Raw genomic sequence first — 16,245 nt, forward strand, 5'->3', positions numbered from 1 at the left:
GTGAAGGTCACCTAGACAGGTGACCACCGTCGTGAGCGGTCATGACCACTCCCTTAAGTTCTCCACGAGGCTCACGGAGGTAACGTGCCGTGTGTTTGGTGAGCGGAAACGAGGTAGATTTACTGGCATGCTCAGTGCTCAAACCATTTTACCTGTACACTCATGGTAGTCTAAAGATGTTTTCTTTTGTTTTTTTTACAGTGGGATTTATTTTTCAATAGAAAAAGGTGTAGCTGCCTTAAATAAAATTTAGCAAGTCAGTGGGAATCAGGAACTACAGGTTTCCACATAGGAAACATTTCCAAAGGAAACTTTAAACTATAAGGCTGATGACTACATTGCATCCTCTGGAGGCCACCACATTTGCAGCTTTAAAAATTGGCCAACTATTTGCTAATTAGAGCAGTGTTTCTGTGAGACACTTGGGAAGGGCACTAAAAGTCCTCTACTTATGAAGTGGTTGCTAAAAAAACATTTTACTATGTAAGTTGGCCACTAGTTATGTGAGGACACACAAATATGTATTTATTCATACAAACTCACTGCCATTGAGTGGATGCCAATTCATAGTGACCCCAAAGGACAGGGTAGAACTGCCCCTGTGGGTTTCTGAGACTGTACCTCTTTATGGGAGTAGAAAGCTGTGTTTTTCTCCCATGGAGCAGCTGGTGGTTTTGAACTGCTGGCCTTGCAGTTAGCGGCCCAATGTGTAACCATAATTCCACTAAGGCTCATTTTCCATGTTTCTTGCCAGTCTGTTTCATAGCTATTGGGCTGGTATGCAAAAGGTTAGTAATTTGAACCCGAGTTGGGCTGTGATCTGCTCCTGGGGCAGAAAGACGGGACTTTATCCTCCAGTAAACAATTACAGTCTGGGAAACCCACAAGGGGGTTGCTATAATTCAGCTTTGACTCGATGGCAGTGAATTAGTGTCTCCAAGGGAGAAAGATGGGGCAATGTGTTTCCATCAAGATGTATAGCCCACGGAAACATAAGGGTCAGTTCTCCTCTGTCCTACGGGGTCACGGTGAGCTGGAATCTACTTGACAGCGCCGGGCTTCTGATTGCACGGAGGGAAAGAGAGGGCAGAAATAAAGAATGCAGCCAATACCCTTCCCTTCCGAGGAGCTCAGTCAAGCATGTTCTCCCCGCAGAGGCTCCCCAGGCTGGACTGAAGCAGCCAGCAGGCACCGGCTGGCCCCATAGACAGAGGGCAATGACTCTGCTAACGCTCCCATTTGGTGCTGACCGAACTGAAGAAGAGGTAATACAATTCTTCCTCGGAGAATTGTATTAACACAAAAAGACGAGCTAACAGGCAAATTGATAAGATGACTCCAAATCTCAAAACAACAACAACAACAACAACAACAGGCTGCGAATAGCTGAGATGAGAACATAATGAAATAAATACATTACCGAATAAAATTTGCCTCATATTCCCTTTCAAATAGGCTACAGTTAACTCAGCCAAAGCCACAAACCACATACATACAGAATCTTACCCAAATTCAAATGATTATAAAACAGTTTTAATGACATATGATGATTGTCATATGTCCGATCCCACTGCCACTGAGTTGATCCCCAGTTATAGTAGCCCTAGTTTCCATGGCTGTAAATCTTCAGGGGAGTGGACAGTCTCATCCAGTGGGTTTGAACAACTTGGCAAGTGGCAGTCGAAGGCTTACCCGGTAGCGCCACCTGAGCTCCTTAAAATGGCAATGTCTTGCCTAATAATGATTTACAGTGATGAAAAAAAATATCCATCAGCCCACAATTTAGTAATTAGAAAGGAATCTAGGACTAGGGGAGCTTTCATGTGCAATGTGTTCTAAGGTTTTGTCAATTCTTAAGAGGCAGGCAGGGGGAGCTAGAATTTCTTTAACGCCTGACCTGCAAATGAAAGAAGGAAGCATACCTAAGATTTGGGGAGTAGTTTTAGCCCTGGTGGCGCAGCGGTTCTATTTGGGCTGCTAACCACTAGGCCAGCAGTTCGAAACCAACAGTCTTCTCCATGGGAGGAGGAGACTTTCTACTCCCATAAAGAGGTACAGTTTGGGAAACCCACAAGGGCAATTCTGTCCTGTTCTATAGGGTCACTATGAGTCAGAATCGACTCAGTGGCGGTGAGTTTGGTTTGAGAGGGATGGTTTGGGTTCCCTGAGTGGCACAAATGGGTGAGTGCTGGTCTCTGAACCCAAGAATTTGGGGTTCAAACCCACCCAGAGATGCCTTGGAAGTCAGGCCTGGCGCTGAGGTGAGAGGCCTTTACACTAGGGACAGTCTGTGCTGTATACATGGGGTCATATGAGCTGGGATCCACTCACCAGGGATGGTTGCCCCCAGTTTCCTGAACTGAGGACTTGGGGTTTTTGATGGGGCGACTTTAACTGACTCCTCTTTCTCTTTACCCGTCTTTCCTTTTTCTCTTGATATTATCCTCCTCATTACAGTGAAAGGTCCAGAGAATAGGATATGTTGCTATCCGAGGATTCTCTACTGATTTTACAAATAAACTGCTTAGTTAAGGCGTCTACCTTTGTGGGTAACATTTGTATTTCTTTGAATTCAAAGAGGAAAAAAAATTATGTTCTGATCTTAATATGTCTATTGAATTTCCTGAAGTGCCACAAATATTCAACTAATTTAACATTTTTAAAATGTTCTAAACACAATTGGTACATTTCATTTTATAATGTAAATGAAGGATAATTACCACGTGCATTTTTAATAAAACACTTTAAAAGACTATGAGTTAACTGACATTCATACGACACCATCATACGATACATTTTTAAAATTGTACAATTATACAAATACGGTGAAACCAGAAAAAGCACAGGGACTTACTACTTGTATGTCTCAGAACGGATGTACTCAAAGACATGCGACACGCCCAGCTGGAACTGGTCGGCGATTGGAGTGACCCAGGGGTTGTTCTCGGCTTTGAATACTTGCTTCTGACCAGTTAAATCTAAGTTTCCTGGAAAGATGGAGGGGAAAAAAGAGAGAGAGAGAGAGAGAGATGAAGGCCATTTCATCCAACACAGATCTAAAATACTGTGACAGCCACCACAGCACTACTCTAAGGACATTCTGGGTCATTGGATTTCATTTTTCTTCGGCTGCTTACCCCAAATCACCGCTAGTGCACAATGTTAGGACAGTGACCCTCACTCACGGCCATCCAGCCAATGCTGACTCATAGTGACCTCCAGTGGGTTTCGGAGACTAAATGTTGACAAGAGTAGAAAACCCAGACTTTCTCCTGAGCTGCTAGTGGTTTCAAACTGCCAACCATGTGAATCAAAGCCCAACATGTAACTACCACCAGGGCTCCAGAGGCCAGTACCCTGGCCTAAGAAATTCAGAAGGAAGAATCAGGTGACAGGGGATAGAGTGAAGGAGGAGAACACCTGGAAGAGATCCTTGCGTCGTTCAGATGCCTTATTTCCTCTAGGTGTTTGCGGCAGAGACCATACTGACTTGCTCGTGATTGAGAGAAGTCATAATAAAAAAACCTCCCTGAAATTCTTGGCAGTCAATGTGTATCACTGCTTACCAAATCTGATCAACCCGATTAAAAAAAAAAATAAGCCAAAGTAAAGAAGAATGAAGAAAGATAAGAGTATTGCTGAGTCAAATAATTATTGCTTTACTTATGTACCATGAGCACATCTGGAAATCAGGACTAAAGGAATTTCATTAACATGATAATGATAGAAACTAACATTTGTATAGCTCTTATCAGTTTACAAATTGTCTTTTGAAAGCATCTCTTAATTCTGCAGCAATATGTAAGATCAGTTATTAGCATCACATTATAGATCAGGAGATTGAAATTTAGGGAAATCTAAGTACGTGTGTAAGATCAGAAATGTCTGTGTGGAGATATGAATCTAAGGATTATATACCCTGACTCCAAATCTGAGATTCTTTCTACAGTACCTGGTGAGGCAATCATATGAAACTGCCATCTCGATCAATCAAGGATGAGTTTATGAAAACAGCATCAATAAATCGGTCCAACCCCAAACCCAACCCAATGCCGTCCAGTCGATTCCGATTCAGAGAAGCCCGCGACACAGGGTTTCTGCAGACCTTAATCTTTACTGAAATAGACAACTTGATGGTTCTTCCAAGGAGTGGCTGGTGGAGTTGAACTGCTGACCTTGCAGGGAGTGGCCCAATGCCTAATCACAGTGCCACAAAAACCCAAAACACCCACTGCCCAAGAGTCCATGCCCAAACTAAACTCACTGCCATGAGTCAATTCTGACTCACGGCTCCTTAAATAAGCCCACAGGCACTACATTATCTGGATATTATCTATGTTAATGGTCAGTCTACTCTATTTCATGTGTATATGCGCATTTTCAAATGAAAAAGACAGTATGTGGGAGGGGGGCGGGGGAGAAGTTCTATAGCATCTTCACCTATGAATGAGAGAGAAGTTAGCCACTGAGATAGGTGTAGCAGGAAACTCAGTGAAGGCCTCTCTCTAAAATACCGTCTATACCCGAGTATAAGCCGACCTGCATATCTGCTAAGGCGCCTACTTTTACCACAAAAACGGCATTAAAAATGTGTTGAAAAGCTCAGCTTACACAGGAGAATATGTGGTACTTTACTCAGAAAGTGCATTTTCAAGATCCTGGCTCACAGCAAGTGCGGTACCAGTTGGTACCTATCAGCTGCTCATGGGAGAAAGATAAGGCTTCCTATTTCTTTAAGAAATAGTGTGAGGAACCCACTTAGTTGTCAGAAACCCACAGGGCAGTTCTGCCCTGCCCTATAGGATCACGGGAAGGCGGAGTCTACTCCCTGGCAGTGAGGTTGAACTTGGGTTCACACATAAACAAATAAACCCAGCCAGTTGCTGATGGACCGATTCTGCCTCAGGCAACTACACGTGTTTTGGAGTAGAATGATGCCCTTTAGGGTTGTGTTTATAAACTTTTGTGTGGATTAGGTAAAAATTTATGGAACGGATCAGTTTAATATTCAACAATTCTTTTTTTTTAATTTAATCATTTGATTTGGGGCTCAGACAACTCTTTATCACAATCCATACATCCATCCATTGGGTCCAGCACATTTGTACATATGTTGCCATCATCATTTTCAAAACATTTGCTTTCTAAAAAAAAAAAAATTCAACAATTCATACACATTCTGATTTTACTCATCTATTGCAATCCGCTCACATAATCTTGCTTCCTTCTGGTTTCCTATCTTACCTCCTCCTTCTTTCCTAACTCTGGTCATTTGAACTTAAAAGCTGGATTATTTTAATGTGGAGGTGCATTCAGTTCCAGATCTGACAGATACGGCCAATAGACTTAGAGGTCTAATAAAACTTTATTGGACCAGTAAGCCTGGTCTCTTGTGTGATTTTGAGTTCTCTTCTGAATTTTTCTCCCATTCTACCCAGAATCTTCCAAAGTCATCATTTTCAGAGCAGTTGCTTCTTGCCTCAGGGTTGTGGAGATTGATGTTTGTGTGTTCTATCAGTCCACTGGACTAATTGTTTCCATATGTCTTTTGATTTCCATCACTCCTCTTTCCTCCGAATGGGAAGATACCAATAGCTGCCCTATAGATGGCTATAGCTACTCTTCAAATTAGAATATATACTATTTGTCTTTGAGAAGTATGTTAGCATAACATTGACCTGGATGTCCCCGGGCAAAAGCTCCATCAGGTTTGCAGTAGTTGTGAACTTTTAGTCTTTTGCCAAGATCCTTGTGGGTCTGATCACTGACCTCTGGGTTAATATTCAAATGCTTTAACCATTTGTGCTACCCAGAGACGGATTTGAACAGAAATATCCAGCAGTTATTCTTTCCAAGACACAACCAAAGTAACAGGCTTGTCCTCTTCTGCAAGTCTACTACCAATGTTGTCATAGCTGATACGTCAGGAAATAAAAGTGTTTTCTGGGGTGTCCGGATATTATTGCACAACTCATTTCTTAGCTGATCTGAGTTTCAGAAATGAAACATGAATGAAACTTTTTACTAAGAAGATGATATAATGTTTTTCCTTAAGATAATAGAATTTGTAGTTTGAATCTTTCTTCTTTTTGGCATATGAACTTGTAACTATTCATAAAAATAGAGTAAGAGCAAACAATAAAAAGACAATTTCACAAAACGCTTTAAAGAAAATAGATATTACTAAATAGTATCAGGGAAGCCCCTCAGGACCAATCATAAGAGTAGTGATACCATGAGGGTAGGGGGAGGGGTGAGAGAAGGGGGAGAAAGAGGGAACTGATCGCAAAGATCAATGTGCACCCCACCTCCAGGGCGACAAGCAACAGAAACGTGGGTGAAGGGAGACAGCAGACAGTATAAAAATATGAAAATAAAAATAATTTATGAATTATCAAGGCTTCACCAAGGTGGGAGGGGAGAGGAGGGAGAGGAAAAAAGAGGAGCTGATACCAAGGCTCAAGTAGAAAGAAAATGTTTGGGAAATGATGATGACAACATATGTACAAATGTGCTTGATACAATTGATGTATGGATTGTTATAAGAGCTGTATGAGCCTCCAATGAAATGATTTATTAAATTTAAAAACTAATTATTAGGGAGTGATTCACCACCATCTTTGCAAAAGTACTTTAGAACTTATTGACATTAAATACAATAATAAGCAGATACACTATTTCTCCAAGACTGTCACTATTGTCAATTTCCTCATATTAATTGTTAAACATTACTTTAGTCAGCTCCTAAGGGTAATTGATGAGTTTGAGTCTCCAACCAGGGGTCAGAAAGCTGCCTAAAGCAAAGGACAACCGAAGGGTGGCCGTTATTCTACAGAGTTGGGAATCTTACCTGGGTTTGATTTTATTGGCGATGGGCTATCCTTTATGTTTTTTGTTCTTATCTTTACTTGGGGATAAGGTGGGAAAAAGAGGGGGCTTTCTATGACAGCAAAGAGTTACGGTCTCAAAAACTCCCAGGGCAGTTCTACCCTGACCTAGAGGGTTGTTTGAAATCAGCATCAACTCAATGGCAGTGAGTGTTATTTTTGGTTTCTCGAGAGAGGGCTTTTCCTTCTCGAGCATGAAAATGATCTTAGACCTAGTTTGCTCTTATGTATGGCTTCTCTTCCAGAACCTTCTCTCATTATATCCTTTTCTCCCATGTCCTAATAGTGAATATGTAAGTTTCTGGGTGAAAATCCATCCATTTAAAAACAGGTCTGTACTTTTGAAGAGTCGTGTTTTATAGGCATGTATATTGTGCCGAAGCACTGGGTTAATCTGTCTTGTTGAGGACTTCCTCTTTTTCGCTGCCCCTCTACTTTACCCCGCACGATGCCCTTGTCCAGGGACTGACCTCTCCTAACCACATGGCCAAAGGACGCGAGATGAAGTCTGGCCATCCTGGCCTTTAAGGGGGATGCTGGCCGGACTTCTTTCACGACAGATCTGCTTGCTCTTTCGACAGTCCAAGGTGCTTTTAATCGTCTTCGTCAGCATCATAATTCAAACACATCCATTCTTCTTCAGGGTTCCTTCTTAAAGGTCCAACTTTCACTCGAATAGCAGGTCACCGAGCGTATCGTGGCTTGCGTCAAGGGCCAATATACCAGACAACAGTAACCATGAGGTAGAAATTCACTCAGAAGGTGGGGTTGGAAGCACTGGAGACAAGTGAATGTCTCTTAAAACAACTAGTAATTAATTGATGCTCACATATTATCATCTCTCTGTGCTTTCAAGCCCCAGCCCTACCCACTGACCATAGGAGACCTAAAAGAGATTCTTAGGGAAAATGTATGTGTTCCACCAGAACTTTTTTAAAGAGACCCTTGAAAAGCATATCAGAAAAGGAAGCAAAGCAAATCCTAAGCAAAGGGATATCTTTATCAATATTGAACACCGATTCCCCCTCCCCTCCAAACAGGGTTATCCAATTCAGAATCATACTTTGAATTCTTCATTAGTAACATTTCACCCAATAAACATGCGTTCAAAGCTCCCCATCGTTGCCACAATAACATGAACTAATCCATCCAGTTGAGTTCCTCTTAACATCTGGTTCAGAAGGGGAGCGAGGGAACACAAGTTTTCCTTTGGGGAGAAGAGTGGGGGGAGGGAGGCGACCGAGTCCTTACAATGAGAGCCCAGAAGAGTATTTGTATTTCCAGGACCATCATTTGGAACAGAAGAGGGTCAAGGAAGGGAGGAAGGATCCCACAGGCAATTCTCCATTGTCTGACTGTTGCCAAGGCATGCTTGTGTGACACACGGTGCGTGGGAGACGGCTTATTCTTCCCTCTCCGTTGCACTGCACGTTTTTTGTCTGCAGGTCCAAGGCTTTCACCAATAATCCTAAAGTGCAATGACACGAAGAACAGAGCAGGTTTGAATATCCTCGAACTTTCCTCTGGGATAGAAGGACCTGCCTTCTACAGCCAAGAACCTACAAGCCCACGTGGGCGTGCACACCGGCGCTTGCTAAGTTTGCAGGCCTTGTAGGTGGAAGATACTGTAGGGGGAAGATACTCCGCGGAAGATACTGTACTGAAGTTCAGCGGTCCCTAATTGCCCCACAGAGAAGGCGGGCCTGGGGGAATCACGCCAAGAAAGGTCAGCCAAGACTTCTGGGCCCTTTCAAAGGAAGCCCTCGAGACCTGTCATCCCAAGTGATGTCTTCATTTGGGTGCTGTCAACGGAGATGGACGAGGCATGGAGGACCGCTAAGGATGTGTGCTAACTGGAGCATGTCGGGGGACTCGGGGTGCCAGGGAGATGCAGCTCCTTCAGGGAAAAGGAGTCGCATCCTGATGTGTGGAAGTCGGGTAACCAGAGAGAACCCCGAGCGATTCAGGAGCATTTTCACTGGCCTGTTCAAACCATCTGCACACTGTAGCTGGGGCGAGAGGTGGAGGCAGGTTACCCCCCTCCGATTGGCTTATTTCAGTATAAAATGATGCTACTACAATCACATAGGCAGGCCTGGGGGCTCTAAGAGGAAAGAATGATTCAGGCTAACGATGGGAAAGTAAACAAATCCAAGAGCTTCAGGTTTGCTACTGTTTTTTCCTTTAAACAAAGAGCCCGTGAGCCCCATGCTTAATACCCATGGCAAACCTTGAAGGAAGAAAGGATTAGGGATGATGGAGACGCAAACATGATCGATCGCCAGCCAAATGGAGAGCCGGTGCTCTGGAGCCGTGGCTGGGACGGGGAGGAAACGCCTGCTTATTCTGTTCTTCAAGTTCATGTCGCTGGTGGATCACACAGACCCGCTTCTGCATAGCTGTCGCCCTCCCTGCCAGTGATTTGTCTCTGCTGACCGTGGCCGCTTCAGGAGAGGGTTAATAGAAGCCGAGGACAGCTAGCCCGTTCTATTGTGCGAAGAGATGACACCCATCTCATATGGGCCTGGCAACAAGTTACCATCACCCCAGCCCAGCTCATCCATCAGCTGTCGGCGGGACGCTCCCTTTTAAGTAATAACATGCAGGAAGCATGTCCCCCCACTGTCAGTCAGGCTACCAGCGCTCGAACTGCTACACGCTTCAGTGCCTTTAGTTAGGAGCCCTCACCCATCTCCTTTATTAGAAGGCTGAACGGCACGCCGGCGGTGTTCTAACAAGGATCTGGCGGGCAGGATTAAGCACTGTGACAAAGAGGATCTAATAAGCTAGAAAGGGGTGCATCTATAGACACGCTGGCTGGCTCGCAGACGCAGATTCACACGGCTCACTCTCCAGTCGGGAGGCACAGGCCACAGGGGAAGCCAGCCGGCAACGTGATTAGCAGTGACCCTCTGACCGGTGCTGCTATGAAGATCATATATCACTCAGAGGCTTATTCTGAAATTGCAAATTGGATTTTCCACTTTATTACCTGCAAAAGAAGCGCATATGCTGCTTCCCAACGCCTCTCGCTCATACAGTAAGCTTTCCTGGGTGACGGCAATTTTGTAAACACTAAATCACGCAGAACAATCTTCTCCTGCTAGTTATAAATGTGATTGAATGCAATAGGCAACCGCAGTCCCATGAACAAGCATGCTCATTTTCACTTATGGAAATTGGTTGTTTCCATAATCACACGTGCCAGAATCCTTCCTGGCATGTCCACATACTGAACCATGTGGGCAGAAGGATCATCTGTTACTGACATTAAGCAATCAAGGGGATTTGGTCAAATTTCTCACATGATCAAACTCTCAGTCTCTCACTTCATACTTTCAAAAACACCACAGAGACCTTTTTTAAAAATTGGTGCTCTCTGAAAGGCAGGTGGTTCGACTCATAAAAATCTACGGCCGTGGTCCAACGAGGTACAGGACGCAAGCCTTGCTGATTGGGCTGTCCTTCATTTGGGAGCTAGTTTTCCCCACACAGACATGGACACGCTCAGTGAGGGATCAGACTGCACACCATGGTAGCTGGGACAAAGGAACCCATACACAGAGGAGAGCCACAAGGGACCCAACACAATAGGGCACCCGCCCTGAGGGCTGCTTCACCCATACCATAACAGCTTACCCTTCAAAAGCCATTGCCATGGGGTCAATATTGACACAAAGTGACACTATAGGGCAGGGTAGAATGGCCCCCTGGGAGTCTCTGAGACTGCAACTCTTTGCAGGAGTAGGAAGCCCCATCTTTCTCCCGAGGAGCAGCTGGTGGTTTGAACTGCTGACCTTGGGGTTAGCAGCCCAACGCTTTCTATGGAGCAGAATTCTATATGGATAAATATGGGTTCACCGGGAGCAGGAAGCAGTGCGATGGTAATTGTTACGGTTTGTTTGTTTTCATTTATTACAAGTTCTATTCAGGATATGAACACCACCACCAACAACAATAACAACAACAACACCACCACACCGGGGCATACGCATCATCATCATCTTCTTCTTCATCAGCATAATTATAATTATTATTTAAAGGGTTGCTCTGAGTCAGAATTGACTGGAGGACAGTGAGTTGGGATTTTTTGTATTGTTTGGGGGCTGTTATTTGTTGAGCATGTATTATGTACCAGATGCTATCTCAGAGCTGTGCATACGTCATTTCAAGGAGCCCCGAAAGTCTCATATGGGCAATAGTTTTATTAGCTCCTTTAAAAAAGAAAAAAGAAGAAGAAACAACTAAGATTCAGGCAGGTGAAGAGAGAAACTCCAGGTCCAAGGCTGCAGCGGAGATGGAGAGGCCCATTCCTCTGGCTTCCCCACAGCCCTCGCGTCTCCCTGTACACGGCAGTTGTGCCTGGTCTCCGTCTCCCTGTACACGGCAGTTGTGCCTGGTCTCCGACTGCAAAGCGGTACTGAGATATCCTGGGAGCAGCCGATACTGAAACCTGTTTAACTGCAGGGTTGACGTGCACAGTGTTTTTAAAGAACAGCAACACCAAAGGTCATGTCTTTCTACACTGAAAAAGTCATCTTTTTAAAAAATGACTAATATTTCATTAAGTCAAGACTGCTCAGGAAAATCATCAAACAGAAGCGTAGAGAGAATAAGAGTACCCTAATTTCAGTCCAATGATAGGGGCTGAAGTAGGGCAGCACAGAGAAGCAAAAGAAGCCACATGAAGGGCAGTGGGTGCCCAGGTCGGCGGAGGATGTTGAGAGGGCATTTCTGAAGTGCTTAAACGCACGCACCACCAAGGCGTCCATTCTGACTAATAGCATCCTTACAGGGCAGAATGGCACTGCTCCACAGGGTGAATCTTCATGGGAGCCGACTGCCCCATCCCTCTCTCGGGAGCAGCTTGGCGGGGTTTGAACGACAGGCCTTTTGGTTCACAGCCCAACCCTTAGGTCAGGTCACCACCAGGTTTCTGTAAAAATCTTAATAACCTTCCCCAATGGAAAAATGTATCTTTTAAATTGTTCACCTCAGAAACGGTCGCTTGTTTGCTATATTTTAGAACATGGCAGTTGTCAGCCACTAGGACCAATATTGAAGTTTACATGCTCGCTATGATTCTTTACTAGGTACTTGCGCATATGGAAGCAAGAAAGGAAATTAACTTCACTTTTTTATTTATATATAAATACCCTTGAATCCAATTTTATTAAAGGTTAAGTAAGGGATCAACCCGCTACACAGAACCTAAATGTAAGTGATATGTAGAAACGGCTTTTTTAGGCTTTGCTTCCCACTCAGGAGCTTACCTTTTTATTGCTTTGGTACCCGGCATTGCACTGTCTGCAGAGGTCGTGAGAGGGCCAGGGTGTGGACATTGTGGCATCTCAGTTATGTGCTAAGATCATTATGAAACATGAATGACACAAACGCTAAGTCTACATGAAAAACTGTTAACAGCTATGATTTAATTTCCCGTATATGAACATTATTCATGCTCAGAAAAAGTCCAAATGGTTTTAGGTGATCTATTAATGATCCATTCCGGTGACACTTTGTTTCCTCTGTTTCAGGTTCAGTAATAAACTCTCAGTGGTAACATGCAACGGAAACACAAAGCACAAACAGCTGAAAGCATCTATTTCCACACGGTCTCGTATGTAAACACACACACACAACCACACAACCACACAACCACAGAGTCGATTCTAATTCCTAGCCACCCTATATAGGATTCTCAAGGCTGTAAATATTTGTGGGGGTAGATAGGTCCCTCTTTTTCCCCAAAGAGCAGCTGGTAGGTTTGAACCAGTGACCATGTGTTTAGCAGTCCGAGGCGTAGCCAACAGCACCCCCAGGACTCCTTATACATATATATACAGACCTGCATATACACACGCACTCCATTTTAGGGTCAGGAAAAGCCAATAGAAGTAAAAACAAATTATAAAGTAGGAAAAAGTGTAATTAACAATAGAAAGAAAATACTACATTTCTTCTTTTATAGCAATATATATATATATATATATATATATACATTTTATTGCCAATATATTTTAAAAGTTCAAAGAAGCATTCTTAAACTAATATATGCAAAGTTTAGATCTAGTCTATAATCCAGTGTCACTCCAGAGTCAATGGACAAAGATAAAACCTTTTAAAGTGTGATCACAAGGTACTGAAGGGGTCAGGTATCAGGCAGGCATCAGAAGACCCAAAACAAACAGATATATCAATGCAAATGATGGGGGTCGGAGTGGAAACACAAGTCCCATCTGTAGACAATTGGACATCCCCTCACAGAAGGGTCACAAGGAAAGAACTAGACAGCCAGGGTGCAGCATAGCACCGAAGGAACACACAACAGTCCTCTAGTTCTTTCATGCTTTCTTTCTCCCCAGCCCCAGCCCCACTATCATGACCCCAGTTCTACCTTACAAACCCAGTTAGACAGGAGCATGTACACTGGTACAGATAAGAGCTCTCGACACACAGAATGTTTATCCAGGACAGATAACCCCTCAGGAACAGTAATGGGAGTAGCAATAATGTGAGAGCAGGGGGAAGGTGGGGGGAGAAGGGGAGAAACGGGGAACAGACTACAATGCTACAATGATTGGCATATAACCCTTCCCCCCACCCCCACCCCCAGTCATAGGGCGATGAGCAATAGAAACGTGGGCAAAGGGAGAGAGCGGATTGTGCAAGATATTAAAATAATAATCATTTATCATATCATTTTCAAAGGCCCATGACGGTGGGAGGGTGGGAGAAACAGGGAGAAAAGAGGCGCTGATACCAAGAACTCAAGCAGAAAGAATATGTTTTGAAAATGATGATGGCAACATATGTACAAATGTGTTTGATACAATTGATGCGTGGATTGTTATAAGAGCTGTAAGAGCTCCCAATAAAATGATTTATTAATTAAAAAAACTCTTAAAATTTAACAGTAAGACCAGAAAAATAAAAGTAAAATAACTATATATAGCCAGGGGGGAAAGCCTACCCAATCCCTATGGATCTACTTACACACCTTAAATTTCTTTTTAATTCCATTAAAACACACAGACACACACACACCCAAAACCCTCTGCCAACAAGTCTATGAGTCACAGGGCCTCCAGGGCAGAGCAGCACTGCTCCCTAAGCCGTACACGGCTGTAAGTCTTCACCGAAGCAGACTGTCACATTGTATTCTCTGGGAAGAAGCTGGTGGGCTTTGAACTACGAATCTTTTGGTTGTTAGTTGAGTGCTTTAACAAACACATTACCAGCGTTCCTCTTATACAATTTACTCGCCTTAAAATATAAAAAAGCATTAACTATAAATAACAGAGCAAAAAGGGAAGTCTACCACAATTCTGGATGCGGGTGAGGATGATGCCATCATGAATTTGTTTCCAGTATTTTTGGAAAGCCAACTGTCTTGAGTTAAAAATACGAAACACTGTCACAGTAACAAAGACCGAAAGAGAGAGACAGAGAAATTACTATGATACGCTACTCAAGATAAAAACAATCAACAAATACAACATGCTTTTTTAATCCAGAAAGGTATTCCAAAGGCTTGACTTATTTACAGAGAGAGGCTTACTTACCTAGATCCCCAATTAGCTCCAAGCACGGTTTTAGAAAGCCCTTCTGATTTCAACTGGTTTGTGCAGCATTGTCAATCCTAAAATTCCAGCTTGTGCAACCAAATTCACTGCTGTCAAGTCAATTTTGACTCGCAAAGATTCTCTAGGACAGAGTAGAGCTGCCCCTGCAGGTTTCCAAGGCTGTGAATCTTTATAGGAGCAGACACCCTCATCTGCCCTCGAAGAGCAGTTGGTAGGTTTCCACAACAGACCTGAGGGCTAGCAGTCCAACACATAACCCACAACACCACCAAGGCTTCTGTCCAGCTGGCTACTTACGGTCAATCTTAGCATATCCTGATATGACTTATCATGATCATTATAAAAGATAGTATCTAAAGAGGGAATCAATCTTTTTTTGCCCTTTAAAAATTTGTCTTATTGGCATTTGGTGGGTACTTATATTTCAGATGAGTTTTTTAAAATTCAATAACATAAACTACTCACCAAACCTCCCAATAGCAGTGCTGTTCACCCTATTTCCCACTTCTCCTTTTTGTAGACTATTTCCCTCCTCTGCCCCCAGGTGAACACCTGCCCACCCTCTAGCCTATTGCGGCCCCTTCCCTCCCTTCATCAGAGCCTTTTTCTTTTAATATGAAGACCTTTTCAATGGCAAGAAAAGGTTTTTTTTTATGGGACGCACACGGAGAAAGCGAACATGGGACACGTCATGTTACATTGTATGGGGCTGCCATCAATGACATGGAAAATAAATGTGTATGAATTATTGAAGTACCTAATTCAAAATGAAAAGGGAGAGACTGTTTTTAATAAAAGAATAATCATAAACAGTAAACACATTATTTGAATTGCAATCACATTATATATTATTCACATAGATCGTTTCATTTCTTTTTTGTTGTCAACTAAGTGGAGGTTTACATTGCGGATCATCAACTTTGCATTCAATAGTCCCAAGGACTAATCAAACCCTCGAGTACCTCACCCAGCACCTACTTCCCAACGTATTCTCTACCCTCCTCTAAACTACCATCCTGCCGTTCACCCACGTTAACAACAGCCATCAACAGTTCAACCCATTGCTCCATGGTCTCTCCCCCTGCCCAACGCCCCCTTGGCAACCTCCAAAATTTCTTCCCTTTGATATGAGAGCTTTTACCCTGTCTTTCCACCACCACCCCTTGTATCAATAATTTCATATAATGTGTGTCTTTTGGTGATTGGTTATTCTCACTCAGCTTAATGTACTCCAGGTCCATCCAGGATATGAGGTGCTTCTTTTTTTGACACCATTTTTCAGTGACGCACAGAACTGCATTGTATGTGTGTGCCGGAGTTTCATCATCCATTCTTTCAGACAGACACTCATTCAGGTGGTTTCCAGCTTTTTGCTATTGTAAATGGAGCTGCCGTAAACATGGGCGTGCATAGACATGTCTCTGTCATGATTCTTATTTCTTCATGATACAAAGAAATTCTCACAAGCCATCCAAGAGATGTAAATACCAACAACGATGAGACTGTTTATAAATAAGAGCAATGATGCGGTTGCCTGATGTGGGCATTGGCAGTAAAGTTAAACCCGCACACAGACCAAGAGGCAGTCACTAGAAAAGAGGAAGGGAATATTGCAGGGCTTAAAATCAGGAAATGTGTGTATGAAAAACCGGACTATTTGAAAAAGAATGCAACATTGGAGGAAGCCTCATGAAAACCTGAGAAATCCTTGCTTACTTAAAGCAAGAAAGATCTGCGGCATTTGCTGATAAAAATAAAAAACTGTCTCCTTC

At 43.3% G+C, this 16,245-nt stretch overlaps 1 protein-coding gene across 1 annotated transcript in view; it reads right to left on the minus strand.

Annotated features, from left to right (window-relative positions):
• RSU1 (Ras suppressor protein 1) overlaps positions 1-16,245 on the minus strand; it is a 220,632-nt gene that overhangs the window by 110,640 nt on the left and 93,747 nt on the right. The window contains exon 8 of the mRNA XM_004712614.3: positions 2,855-2,987. Within this exon, the coding sequence (XP_004712671.3) occupies positions 2,855-2,987 (133 nt within the window). The remainder of the gene's footprint in view (positions 1-2,854; positions 2,988-16,245) is intronic.

Source organism: Echinops telfairi, unplaced genomic scaffold, assembly GCF_000313985.2.
Source record: "Echinops telfairi isolate 266 unplaced genomic scaffold, ASM31398v2 ScPeMD7_7473;HRSCAF=8511, whole genome shotgun sequence".
NCBI classification, from domain to species: domain Eukaryota; kingdom Metazoa; phylum Chordata; class Mammalia; order Afrosoricida; family Tenrecidae; genus Echinops; species Echinops telfairi.